At 62.0% G+C, this 14,137-nt stretch overlaps 1 protein-coding gene across 1 annotated transcript in view; it reads left to right on the top strand.

Annotated features, from left to right (window-relative positions):
• Window positions 1-504: 504 nt before the first annotated feature.
• The window catches only part of DCHS1 (dachsous cadherin-related 1), a gene marked incomplete at both ends in the record, with an annotated part of 64,498 nt that continues 50,865 nt past the window's right edge, over window positions 505-14,137 (top strand). Inside the window, one exon of the mRNA XM_084279277.1 lies at window positions 505-2,256. Coding sequence (XP_084135403.1) covers window positions 505-2,256 — 1,752 coding nt within the window. The remainder of the gene's footprint in view (window positions 2,257-14,137) is intronic.

Here is a 14,137-nt window from a genome sequence, read left to right on the forward strand (position 1 = left end):
AGGGGCGATGGGCTCAAGTTGGAGCCCAGGGAGTTCCCCCCAGTGTGGGGAAGAACTTCTTCCTGGTGAGGGTGAGGGAGCCCTGGGACAGGCTGCCCAGGGGGTGTGGAGTCTCCTTCTCTGGAGAGATTCCAGCCCCTGTCCTAGGAACCCTGCTTGGGCAGGGGGTGGGACCCCATGGGCTCTGGGGGGCCCATCCCACCCCTGTGAGTCTGTGATTCTGTGATCTATGACCTCAGCACGCTCTCAGGGGTGACCTGCTTGGCTGATTTCGGGTGCTGTCCTGGCCCTTCATTCTGGGCACCCCGTTTTGCTCCGACCTCCTCTGTGCTGAGGGAGACACGTTCTGGAGCACGTGGACAGCAGCCACATGGCAGGAGACCCTCCCTCTGCGTGGGGCGGTGGTTTTCTGCCCCTCCTTAGCTGTTCCTTCTTAACCAGCATCCTCTGGTCTGCATTCCATGCAGGATTAAAGCTGCAGAGAAGCTCGAGCCACCCTCAGCAATGGAGCAGATGAAGGGGTCGGCCATCCTTCTGCTGGAGCTGCTGATCCTTGGGGCCCTGAGAGCAGGGAAGGGCTCTGCCGTCCTGAGCACCCTGGATCTACAAATAGATGAGGAGCAGCCGGCTGGCACCATCATCGGGGACATCAGCGCTGGCCTGCCCCCCGGCACTAGCGCCTACATGTATTTCATCTCCTCCCAGGAGGGCAGCGGCGTCACCACCGACCTGGGGATAGATGAGAACACGGGAATCATCAAAACAGCCCGTGTGCTGGACAGGGAGACTCGGGACCACTACAGCTTCATCGCCGTCACCGCCGAGGGCAACACAGTCGAAGTCAACATCCAAGTCAACGACATCAACGACCACGCTCCGGCCTTCCCCAAGCAGCACGGCACCTTCCAGATCCCAGAGCACACCCCCGTGGGCAGCAGGTTCCCCTTGGACCCGGCCTTTGACGCCGACAGCGGGCTGCTCAACACCCAAGGCTACGTGATCAAAGGAGAGAACGTGGGGCAGGCGTTCCGCCTGGAGACGCGCCGAGGGCCCAACGGGGTCCTCTACTTGGACCTGGTGGTCAGCAACGTCTTGGACCGGGAGAACCGCTCCTCTTACTCGCTGCTCCTGGAAGCCTACGATGGTGGCTCTCCCCCGAGGAGCACCCAGATGACACTGGACGTGTCGATCCAGGACGTGAACGACAACGCTCCGACCTTCAACCAGAGCCGCTACCACACCCTCATCTCGGAGAACCTGAAGCCTGGCAGCAGCATCCTGCAGGTCTTCGCCTCCGATGCAGACGAGGGCGACAACGGGGACGTGGTTTATGAGATCAACCGACGGCAGAGCGACCCCGAGCAGTACTTCACCATTGACTCCCGGACCGGGGTCATCAAGCTCAACAAGGGCCTGGACTATGAGGTGAGGAAGGTGCACGAGCTGGTGGTGCAGGCAAGGGACAAAGCTGTCCACCCCGAGGTCACCACGGCCTTTGTCACCATTCACGTGCGGGACTACAATGACAACCAGCCCACCATGACCATCATCTTCCTGAGTGAGGATGGCTCCCCCCAGATCTCTGAGGGTGCCCAGCCCGGCCAGTACGTGGCACGCATCTCCGTGTCCGACCCCGACTATGGGGAGTACTCCAACGTCAACGTCACGCTGGAAGGAGGGGATGGCAAGTTTGCCCTCACCACCAAGGACAACATCATCTACCTGATATGTGTGGACCAGCTGCTGGACCGGGAGGAAAGGGACTCCTACGACCTACGGGTGACGGCTACCGACTCGGGGACACCCCCTCTGCGGGCTGAATCGGCCTTTGTGCTGCAGGTGATGGATGTCAACGACAACCCCCCACTCTTTGACCAGCAGGAGTACAAACAGAGCATCCCCGAGGTGGTGTACCCTGGCAGCTTCGTCCTGCAAGTGACAGCTCGGGACAAGGACCAAGGGCCCAACGGGGAGGTGGAGTACAGCATCCTGCACGGCCGTGACACCCACTCCAGCTGGTTTGCCATCGACCCCGCCACGGGTATCATCACCACTGCTGCCCCACTGGATTATGAGAAGGATCCCCAGCCTCAGCTGACTGTGCTGGCCACGGACAGGGGAAGCCCTGCCCTCTCCTCGTCAGCCGTGGTGCACGTGGCCCTCCAGGATGTCAACGACAACGAACCGGTGTTCAGGAGTAATTTCTACAACGTCTCCCTGAAGGAGAACACCCCTGTTGGGACCTGCTTCTTACAGGTAGGTGACACTGCCGAGGGCCTGAGCTCGGGGAGGGGACAGGCAGGGCTGTGAGGGGGTTAGGATGGGGGAGGACCTGCCGCCGAAGGCTGTTTTGGTGCGGTTCTCCTGGCTTGATGGACACTGGTTGGCAGCAGAAGTGGTAGGAGAGGGATCTCCCATCGTCAGAGAGATGGAAACAGGGCAGAGCAGCTGGAGTCTTTCTGCCCACGAGTACTGGGTGGTATCGCCGAGACCGTGGACACAGCTCAGGGGTGTCCTTTGTGCAGAGCACGGTGCTGACCTCAGCTAAGGCTGGGGGCAGCTGTGCCAGGCTTTGCTTCTGGAGGTGCAAAAGCTGCCTCGCTGGCCAGGACACTCACTGTGGTGCTCAGGAACATGGGGAAGACCCGTAGGAAGCTGCTCAGAGCCCAGCTGCTGACTCCTCTGTACCCACCTGAGCTCATTGCCCTGAGTGCAGGAGCGTTGGTGAGGCTGGTTGTGAAGGTTGGTGGTGTTTATGTGCCACCTGGATGGTTCTATGGCCTTGGAAACAGCCCTGTGGGATGTGAGCTCAGGCACACGTGCTGCAGCAGCCTCTCTGTAGCCACAGGCCTGCAGAGGTGCTGCCCCAACAGCCCCTCTGGACCCTGAGAAGTGCCAGTGGTGCCACCTGTGTGGTGTGTGGGGTGTGTGTCCCGGTGTTTGCGCTGTCAGCCCCAGCTCTGCAGCTCTGGTTGCTACAGGCTGGTGATGGTGTCCAGCTGAGCCATACTGGGGAGGTGTGGGGCCTGGGCACTGGTGGGGTAGAGCAGCAAGGCGCTGCCAGCCAAGGCAAAGCCCGAACTGTGCGTCAGGACAAGCACCCCTGAAGTTTGGGGCACCTCTTTGCTGGAGTTGTGGGGGTGCTGGGGCGTCTGGCTGGGGGTGTGAGGGGGGAGCAGTGCCCATGGGGCTGGGAGGAGAGGGCGACGGGCAGCAGGAAGTCTGGGGCCCATGAGGCAAGTCAGGAGGAGTTCCTGCGCCCTGGCCAGGGAAAAGGGGCTCCAGGTGGGGCTGGAGGAGGACGTGGAGCTGGTGAGGAGCAGTTCTGGGGTGCGCTGGGGTGCGCTCCGGGGCACGGCAGGATATGGGCAGGTGGGTGGTGCCGGGGAGGTGAGTGTAGGGGACTGATGGTGTGGGGTGGGAGTGCTGGAGAGGGGCTTGTGGGCTGGGGGAGTAGAGGGGACATGGGGCAGGAGTGTGGGGGAGAGGGCGGGAAAGGAGGAGTGTGTGGGAAGAACAGAGGGGGAGGCTAAAGAAGGGACATCGGGCAGGGGCAAGTGGAGGATGGGCCAGACCTTGGCAGGGGGGTAAGGGGTCAGGGTGGGCTGTGGGGAGCAGGGGGGGCAGTCTGGGCAGAAGCAGCAGATGGGAGGTGAGGAGGAAGAAGATTTGGGTTTGGTTTGTGCAGGGCAACAATCTCCCAGGAGGGTGGCGATGGGGCCGGGGCCAGGGCCGGGTGGGAGCGGAGGAGCCGTGCGTGTCCCCGCGTGAGGATGGAGGCTCCAGCCCTGCGTGGGGATGTCTTGGCTGCAGCAGCCCCCCGAAAAGGAGGCCCCCCTCTCTCCCTCTCTCTGTCTCCTTCTCCATGCCTTCCTGCTCAGGGCCGCTCGCCGTGTGGGAAGGCGCTCTGGAAATGCGATCGGAGATGGCGGCCGGGCTCCTCGCTGCAAGTGCAGGGACAGGGAGGAGGGAGGGAGGGCAGGGGCCTGCGGAGGAGCTGGGGCGGTCACGGGGATGCCACAAAGAAGCTGGTCCAGCTGCTGGCTGCCTGGCTGTGGAGCGCTGCTGAGGGGAAGGCGCTGGCCCAGTGGCCGGCGGCGACGGAGGGTTTGGCCGGATTTTGATGGTCTTGGCTCAGGCCGGGTGTTTCGCTTGGAAACAAGGAGCCTGGGCTGAGCACAGGTAACTCCCGCGTGGCCTCGGCACAAAGCAAACAGCTCACACATCTGCTGCTGCTTCCTCTGAGCCGGGAAACCTGAGAGGATGGGAAAGGAGGCTGGCCAGGCTGCCGGCTCGGCACCGCGCCGCAGCGGGAGCCAGCCGGGGTAGAGCCAGGGCAGGGAGCCCAGGCCTCAGAGCACAGCTGCCTGGGGTGCACCCCCTCGGCCATGGCACCCCTCTTCATAGAATCAGGGTTGGGAGGGACCCCGAGGGTCCCAGAGATCCAAGCCCCCTGCATGGGGGAGAAGGTCGGCACGGAGAAGGAGAGGGGGGGAATGGCTGCAGTTGGGGCGCAGGGGGATGGGGAAGGAGCAGCGGGCACTGGGAGCTCAGGGAAGTGGGATGGGGAATGCAGGAGGGAGGGGAGGGTGGGATGGGACAGGGCAAGAGGGCTGGGCAGGAGGTCAGAGAATCAGAGAACCCCAGACTGGGCTGGGCTGGGCTGGGCTGGGAGGGACCCCGAGGGTCCCAGAGCCCCAACCCCCTGCCACAGGCAGGGACACCAACCTCCAGGCCTGGAGCTACACAAGGTTGCCCAGGGCCCCAGCCAACCTGGCCTGGAACACCCCCAGGGACAGGGCACCCACCCCCTCTCTGGGCAGCCCCTTCCAGCCCCTCACCACTCTCTCTGCACAGAACTTCCCCCCAGTCTCTCCTCTCCCCCTTCCCTCCTCCAGCTTCACTCCAGCCCCTTGTCCTGCCAGTCTCTGCCCTTTAACAAGCCCATTCCCCTCCTGTTCCTGGGGTCCCTTCAGGGACGGGGAGGCTGCAGTGAGGTCCCCCCACAGCCTTCTCTTCTCCAGGCTGACCCAGCCCAGCTCCCTCAGCCTCTCTCCCTAGGGGAGCTGCCCCAGCCCTCTCTTGCCCCAAACCGTAGGGCTGCAGAAGTGCTACCAGGGTCCTCGGTGGACGGCAGCCAACACCACGTCCCATGGGGCTGCCCACGTCCCTGTGTGTGATTGCTCCCAGTTGTGGCTTCTGTGCACCAGGGCTCATCCTGGCCTGGGAGGTTGGAGGGTCTCTGTCAAGGTCTGGATATAGCCCAGACCCACATGGGGGTCCATGAGGGCGCAGGCCATGAGCAAGCCCTGCCAATGTGATGTGCCTCCAAGGACAGCCTCCAAGGACAGCCTCCAAGGCCAGCAAGAACCCCGGGAGGACGTGGTCTGTGTTCAGTGATATCTGCTCTCCTTGGGCAGAGGGAATGATGGGGAAGTGGAAGGTCCATGGGAGTGACCAGCAGAGGCTTGAGGAGCAGCTGCAGGTCTCCTGCTCCCTCACACACCCTGTCCTCTCTGCCAGGTCTGGTGCAGGAAGAGAGATGAGCAGATCAGGCTGCTGCTCTGAGCTCCTGAGGAAAGGCAAAGGATCTCACAGCATCCTCTTTTACTTATTGCTTGTGTTTGTCACGGGCCAGGTGCCACAGTGGCTGGTGCTGGATGAGCACCAAGCAAAGGAAATACCAAGCTTACAGTTCAAGTCTGGGATGAGAGGGAGAAACACCAGCAGAGGAGCCCAGGGAATCCCTGGACACACCACCAGCAGAAAGCAGAGCGATGGAGAGGCACTGACTGGTTGTCTCTGGTTCTCTCTGTGGCCATGAGCTGGTGACAGAAGCTTTAGGGCCCATCAGACAACACTCAGGTGCCATGGGTGCACGGTGTGAAGCTCTGTTCTGGTACAACATCACCCTGGTGGCTTAAATTCGGTTTAAACACCTGACTTTGTACCAGGAAGCTCCATGGCTGGTCAGACACCGTCTTTCTGGCCCTAACTTGCCATGCTGAAGTGAGTGCTGTCTGTCCTCTGGCAGCTGCTGTGAGCACAGCGCCGTGAACGGGATGGGATGGGATGGGATGGGATGGGATGGGATGGGATGGGATGGGATGGGATGGGATGGGATGGGATGGGAGATTCGTACCCACAGGCACTAGGGACCATCAGGAATCGAAAGCAGACCAGCAGCACGCCCGAGGCACAGTCTTTCCTTGCTGTTTGGAGGGGGTTTGTGCTGATGTTTGAGTCCGTGGGGCTGGCTGGGCTGCAGACACAGCACCAGAGCAGCCCCTTAGAATCATAGAATCATCGAATGGTCTGGGTTGGAAGGGACCCCAAGGATCACAGAGCTCCAACCCCCCTGCCACAGGCAGGGACACCAACCTCCAGGCCTGGAGCTACACAGCCCTTTGGGCTGTGCCCTGGATAGGAAGACCTGCCCTGGAGCCCTGTAGGCTGGTCCAGGGCACGGGTACTGTGCTGGAAGAAAGTCTTGAAGGGTGATATCCTCAGGCACTGGTTGTGCTGCTGAAGGGGAAGCTGTGGGAGGACATGGGGAGTAGCCCTGCGCCAGGACTGGACCGTCAGGAGCACTCCTGCTCCCCAGCTCAGCTGCCAGGGAGAGTGGCGGGCGGTGGGGAGGACATGACCACACTCCCTACACATCCCCGGGACAAGGGATTTAGCCTGAACCTACTCTCAGCCCTCTGCACGACAGAAACCAGGACCCCCCTCCCCTCCTCAGCAAGGAGGTGAGGCGCTCCCCAAGGCCAGATGAGGGGAGCAGGGTGAGGGGCGGGAGCGCGTGGCTGGGGCGTCGGGGGGTGCAGCGGGAGTGGGGACACAGGGGGGGGGGGGGGAGATGCTGGTACTCGGGGAGGTTGTGGGGGAGGTGAGCGCTGTTGTTCCCGCCAGAAGAGCGGCGTTTGTTCCAAATTCCTGCGAAAGTTATTTCCTTGCTGCTGCCAGCAGCCTCCTCCTGGGCTTGGCACAGCAGCCAGCGCCATGATTAATTCAAGTAGCATTTCCCCTGGAGCTGCAGCAGCTTTTCCACTGCAGCCGAGAGGCCCCAGCCCCTCGCGCTCCTCTCCCCCCATGCTCTGCTCCTCCCCAGCCCCTCTCACAGCTCCCTCCTTCCTCTAGGCCCATCCCCGGCCCCTCAAAGCTGCCCCTTTTCCCTCACTCTCAGCCCCAGGCCCTTTACGACTCCCCCCTTCCTCCCGCGGGCCTTGCTCACGTCCTGCCTCCCCTGTGCCCCCCGCCCAGCCCCACACCTTGTGCATGCTGCCCTCCTCACTGCACCCCCAGCCCACCAGCTTCACCCCCGCAACCCCTCCATCCCCCCAACCCTTCCATCCCTGCTCCTCCTCGTTCTTCCCACAGCCCCTGGTTGCTGCTCCATCCCCCCAGCCCCTCCATCCCTGCTCCTCCTCGGTCTTCCCACAGCCCCTGGTTGCTGCTCCATCCCCCCAGCCCCTCCATCCCTGCTCCTCCTTGGTCTTCCCACAGCCCCTGGTTGCTGCTCCATCCCCCCAGCCCCTCCATCCCTGCTCCTCCTCATTCTTCCCACAGCCCCTGGTTGCTGCTCCATCCCCCCAGCCCCTCCATCCCTGCTCCTCCTCATTCTTCCCACAGCCCCTGGTTGCTGCTCCATCCCCCCAGTCCCTCCATCCCCCCAGTCCCTCCATCCCTGCTCCTCCTCGGTCTTCCCACAGCCCCTGGTTGCTGCCAGCTGCAGTTGCCAGCTCCCCCCCCATCCCTTGCCAGGTACCCCCCCCCCCCAGGTACCCCCCTCAGTGGCAGTGCTGTCCCTCCCCTGCACGGCCCTGGGGATGCTCCAGCCTCTTCCCAACCCCTGCCTTGTTCTCCAGGGTCACATCCCCGTGGGCTCCATCTCATGCAGCCCCAGTCTCACCAGCACATCTTGCCCAGCCGTGTCCCTCTTCACAGGGACCTGGTCAGTGAGCACCCCCCTTTCTGAGCTCCACACAGCCAACAGCCAGCCCAGCACCCCAATGTGGAGTCCTCCTTGGCACCGGTGCCCCCCTGGGAGGCTGTGGCTTCCTCTCCTCCGCCCTGCCGCTATTGCCACCCCACTCAAGCCTTCTCTTCGAGCACCCTGCAGAGGCCCAGCATCCACCCCCTGCGCCCAGAGGGACTCCCAGGAAGGCAACGTTCACCTCCCGGCTCCTCAGCCTGTTGCCCACCCTCACCCTCCACCTACCCCCCCCTTGTAAAACGCCCCGTTTCCCCTCCTCCTCAACGCTGAGGGCCTTGCCCCGTCCCAGAGCAGCGATGGAGACCATCGGTTCTCTGTGCCCCTCTGTGTGTGGCTGTGGCAGCCCTGCACCTGCCCATGGCGGTGTGGCCACCATGCAGACCCCTGGCCGTGCCCTGAAGCCGCAGCCAGCGGCTGGTTCGGTTCCCCGGACAGACACGGTGCTCCCTGCAGCCTCCACGTCTGACCCTCGCCTCGGCCACGTGCGCCCGGACAGTCGCGAGGCCCGAGCCCTGACCCCGCTCCCTCCCCCGAGGCCCGAGCGTGCTGGAGGCCGGGATGCAGCCCAGGAGCCGGGGCCGGTTCCTGAAATAGCAGCCGCGGCCACTCCCCAGCTGCTTTTAACCGGCCAGCGGCTGTGCCAGGGCTGAGGGCGGGCAGGAGGCCTGGCAGGCCCTCAGGCGCAGGGAGCCCGTGTGCGTGGGATCGCTGACCACACTGGCGCCAGCCTCCCCTCCTCTCCCACCACGAGCCGTCACGCCGCGGGGCGGGAACCCAGCGCCAGATGTTTGCCAAAGCCGCAGCGTAACATGTGCGGAGCAGAGACCCAGCCAGGGCAGGGCTCCAGACGAGCTCCCTGCCTGCTGCCTGCGCTGCCTGGGGATGGGGAGGACGAGCCAGGGAACGGAGGCCTGAGCTGCTGAGGAGCTCTCCATCCTTCCCAGCACTGTGGAGAAGCAGGGAGGGGGGGTCAGCAGTACTGCTGGGTTTGAGGGGCTCTGATGTTGCCCTCTGGATGGGCCTGTGGGAAGGAGAGGCCTTGAGTCCTTAAGGGGATGCAGCTGAGGACCCCAGCATGGGGCTGGGCTTCTCAGGATCACAGAGTCATAGAATCATAGAATGGTCTGGGCTGGGAGGGACCCCAAGGATCACAGAGCCCCAACCCCCTGCCACAGGCAGGGACACCAACCTCCAGGCCTGGAGCTACACAAGGCTGCCCAGGGCCCCAGACAACCTGGCCTTGGACACCCCCAGGGACGGGGAGTCACCAGGTCCTTCTGAATCACTCAGCACTTCATTACTGTGCTGTCCATTCCACACTGAAGGAGAACAGCCTGACCTCAGGGACTGCTGTGAAAACCACCAGAGCTCACTGAAACACGTCCCCACGTCTTCGTGCAAGGGGATGTTCATACACTTCCTATCAAGTGATAGCAAACACCTCCCTGCCTCTCAGCTGCTCTGCAGGAGGCATTCATCATCTCCTGAGCCACCACAGGGCTCCTGGACCTGCTGCTTTCCCCATCTTAAGCAACACATTGCACAGAGTCACCAGGTTGGAAAAGCCCTTTGAGATCATCCAGTCCAACCAGTCCCTGTCCTGTGCTGCCCCAGCTCCCTGAGCACCTCATCTCCCCCCTGTTAAACACCCCCAGGGCTGGGGACTCAGCCCCTCCCTGGGCAGCCTGTGCCACAGCCCCACAGCTCTGCCAGGGAAGAACTTTGCCCTCCCAGCTGAGCTGACCCTGCCCTGGGGCAGCTTCAGCCCATTGCCCCTTGTCCCATCTCCTGTCCCCTGGCTGCAGAGACCATCGCCCACCTCTCTGCACCCTCCTGGCAGGGCAGTGTAGCACCTACATCTCCCAGACACACAGCCCTGGGGTGACACTGCACACAGCAGTTCCACAGATCACACAGCAGTCCAGTATTCCATATATCCCATCCTACAAAGCCTCCACTCACCAGTGTCAGGCAGCAGGAACCTTGTGATGATGGGATTGTGTTGGAAAGACCCCCTGGGGACCTGTGCCTGTCCATGTCCACCCCTGGACCTCAGCATGCTCTGGGTTTGGGACAGATGTGAGGCAGCTGCAGAGCTGCAGGGTGGGATATGGAGGGTGTATGGAGGGATACTGGGGTGCTGCACACTTCTTGGGGCAAAGCTCCTGCCCTCTTGTAGGGACAGAGACCCAGCTAATCCCATAGCCCTCTGCCTAGAAGATTAACAGGGATTTAGGGACTGGAGCCCTCCCAAAGGCCCAGGAAAGGAGCAGAAGGGTTCAGGGGCAGACTCACAAACCAGCCTGCATGGTACTGGGAGATAAAGAGGGAGGGGGCATGTGGTGCTGGGACTGGCTGGGTTTGCTGCAGCAGATGTGGGGCTGCTGCTGAGCGTGCAGCAGTTGGGAGTCAGGGTGGTATTAGCACAGTATCACTCTGGGTGCTGGACAAGGAGCCAGAGAGCAGCAGCAGAGCAGCAGAGCAAAGCTCTGCCTGGCAGAGGAAGCGGCTTTACTGGTGTAAAAGGGTGCAGCAGCTGGATCACTGAGTCATGGAGCCCCTCAGATTGGAGAGGCCTTAGGACCACCCTCTGCTCAAAGTGGGGGCAGCTGTGGGGTCAGACCAGGCTGCTCACAGCCTTGGCTGGTCGTGGCTTGAAAACCTGCAGCCTTGGAGGCTGCACAACCCCTCTTGGCAACGCGCCCCAGTACGGGACAGTCCTCATGGGGAAAAAGCCTTCCCCAGTGTCCAGCCTGAAGGTCTCATTCCCTCTGAGGCCTGAGGTCTCCTTTCCTGTCGAGCAGCACTGGGAAGAGCCTGGCTCCTGTTCCTTGATGAGCTGCCTTCGACCTCCTGGCTGGGCTGGGCACTGGGGAGGCTGCAGCTGGAGTGCTGGGTCCAGTTCTGGGCTCCTCACCATCAGAAGGACAGGGAGGTCCTGGAGCGAGTGCAGAGAAGGGCAACCAGGCTGGGGAAGGGGCTGGAGGGCAAATCCTCTGAGGAGCAGCTGAGGGAGCTGGGGGTGTTGAGCCTGGAGAAGAGGAGGCTGAGGGGAGACCTTCTCCCCACCTCCCCTGCCCTGCCAGGAGGGTGCAGAGAGGTGGGCGATGGTCTCTGCAGCCAGGGGACAGGAGATGGGACAAGGGGCAATGGGCTCAAGCTGCCCCAGGGCAGGGTCAGCTCAGCTGGGAGGGCAAAGTTCTTCCCTGGCAGAGTTGTGGGGCTGTGGCACAGGCTGCCCAGGGAGGGGGCTGAGCCCCCACCCGTGGGGGTGTTTAACAGGGGGGAGATGAGGTGCTCAGGGAGCTGGTTTAGCTCAGGATGGGAATGGTTGGACTCCATGATCTCAAAGGGCTTTTCCAACCTGGTGACTCTGTCTCTGTGTCTCTGCACCCCTGTGCACACAGGCCAGGGTGCTGCTGGCCTCTCCTTGCTGCCAGCCTGCCCAAGACCTCGTGTCCTGCTCACTGCCCACCCAGGGCATTTTCCCTGGCGCTGCTGCTGGCAGTGCTGGCCTGGGCTGTTACAGAGCTGCTCAGCCCCACTCAACCACCCTGTTTCTCACACACCCAGTTGTCCAGCCCCTGCTGTAACATCCTGCCTTGGATATGAGAATCCAAGGGCCACAGAAATGAGCCCAGGGCTGGAGCACCTCTCCTGTGCAGCCAGGCTGGGAGAGCTGGGCTGGGTCAGCCTGGGGAAGAGACCTTAGAGCCCCTTCCAGTCCCTGAGAGGTGCCTGTGGGAAGCTGGGAAGAACTGTTCCCAGGGCAGGGAGCAATGGGATGAGGGGGGATGGGTTAAACTGGAACAGGGGAGATTTAGGGTGGGTGTTAGGAAAAAATTCTTCCCTCTGAGGGGGGTGGGACACTGGCCCAGGGTGCCCAGAGAGGTGGGGGAGGCCCCATCCCTGGGGACATCCAAGGTCAGGGTGGATGTGGCTCTGAGCACCCTGCTCTAGTGAAGATGTCCCTGTCACTGCAGGGGGGGACTGGGTGGGCTCAGAAGGGCCCTTCCAGCCTGACACATCCTGTGATTTATGACTCATAGGAGGAGGTGTCACAATCCTTCTTAAGATCAAGGCAGTTGCCATCCACAGCTGTCACCCCTTCAACCACAGACCCCATCCCTGCATCAGGAGAAACCAGACAGGGTGGGCAGTCCACTCTGGCTGTTCCCTTCCCAGGGGAAGCCAACAACATGCTCCAAGAGGACTCTCCCCATCATTCTCCCAGGGCCCAAAGCGTGGGATGATCTTCACATCATCCTTCTGCCCCTTTTGGAAGGTCAGGGACCTCTCCTAATCTCCACCACCTTTCAAAGAGCAGCCCTGCAAGTCCTTTCCTGTCAGCATCCACTGATGCAGCCAGTTGCATCCCATGGATTAGTGTGGATCAAGCTCACAGAGTTCATCCTGACTCAGTCTCAGGGGCCTTGGGAGACCTTGTTGGGGTGAAGGAGTCACAAAGTGTCTCAGTCTTGTGCCTGTTGTCACTAAATCACCCCTCCCCACAGCCAGAAATGGGCCTTTATTCAGCCTTTTCTTATCAGTGTGGTGATGGAGGCTCCTCTGAGCACCCTCAGTGTTCCCTGAAGCCCAGCTGAGCTGGCTCCACACCGTCCCTACAAGCCCAGGCAATGTTTATAAGCTCTTCCTCTGGAGCCTGCCCTGCACCCACGTCCCATATGCTGCCTCTTCCCACTGCAGCTTAGCCCCAAGGGCTCTGCTTAGCCAAGGCCATCTGCTGACAGGCCTCCTTGTTTTCCTGAGTCCTGGGATGGGCTGTTCTTGTGCCTGGAGGGTGCTGTCCTGCAGGCTTGCCAGCTTTCCTGAGCTCACTTGGCCCTCAGAGCTGCCTCCCACGGGCTCCCTCCCACCCCATGTAAGCAGGAATCTTGCTGGAAGGCCAGGGTCTGGACTCTGCTCCTCTCCCTCCTCGTTGCCTCGAGGATCCTGACCACCACGACTTCATGGTCCCTGCAGCCCCAAGGCCACCTCTGATGGCCACATCCTCAGTCAGGCCTGGTGAGCAGCAGACCCAGCCCTGTCTCAGCCCTGGTTGGCCTCAAATTCTGCGTGAGACCCAAGGTCTGTGAGCCAGGGGCTTCCCTCAGGTACTGCTGCCTCCTTGGGCCACTGTCCCAGCTTCAGCTCGGGGATTTCCTGGCCCAGCACTGGTGACTTTAAGGCTTTTGGTGGCTTTTTTCTCTGTTGAGCATGGGCAGATGCTCTCTGCACCCACACACTTTCACATCCCCCTGCCTTGAAGTGAGGGATTCCACCATTTTCCTTGAACCCTGCCCTGCTGGAGAGCAACCAGCTCGGGCTGGCCCTGCACCAGGGTGCTGGCAGCCTCCCCAGATGAGGCCACGATGCTGCCCGGCAAGGGGAGAGGCAGATGAGAAGCACCAGCCCATGGTGAGGTGCTGGGTCCCACCAGCCACAGCAGGACTGGGGGTCACCAGGATGGCAGAGGGGTGGTGGAGGAAGGGGATGGAGGTGTCACTGGGCTTCCTGGGATAAAAGGGACAGGGATCTCCTGGAGAGAGTCCAGAGGAGGGACAGGGATGCTGAAGGGGCTGGAGCATCTCCCCTGGGAGGAAAGGCTGAGGGAGCTGGGGCTGTTCAGCCTGCAGAGAAGAGCCTGAGAGGGGATTTGATCAGTGGGGATCAAGAGCTGAAGGGTGGGACCCAGGGGGCCATGGGCAGCCTCTGCTCAGTGTCTGTGGGGACAGGACAAGGGGCAATGGCTGCAAGTTGGAGCACAGGAAGTTCCACACCAACATGGGGAAGAACTTTTCCCCAGTGAGGGTGCCAGAGCCCTGGGACAGGCTGCCCAGGGGGTGTGGAGTCTCCTTCTCTGGGGATATTCCAGCCCCATCTGGACACCAACCTGTTTGACCTGTCCTAGGGAACCTGCTTGGGCAGGGGGTGGGACCCCATGGGCTCTGGGGGTCCCTTCCCACCCCTACAGCTCTGTAACTCTGTGATTCTGTGAAAGGCTGGTCCTAGTGCCTGTGGCAGCATCTGTGTGTGTCCTGGAGCATGCTGGAGCTGTGTGGGGGCACCAGAGGTGAGGGGCTGTGCTGTGGAACATAGTGGAGCTGTGGCAGCCTGTTCCCTGGGTGCTCCATGAGGCTG

This window comes from Gallinula chloropus, assembly GCF_964237585.1.
Source record: "Gallinula chloropus genome assembly, chromosome: 1".
NCBI lineage: Eukaryota > Metazoa > Chordata > Aves > Gruiformes > Rallidae > Gallinula > Gallinula chloropus.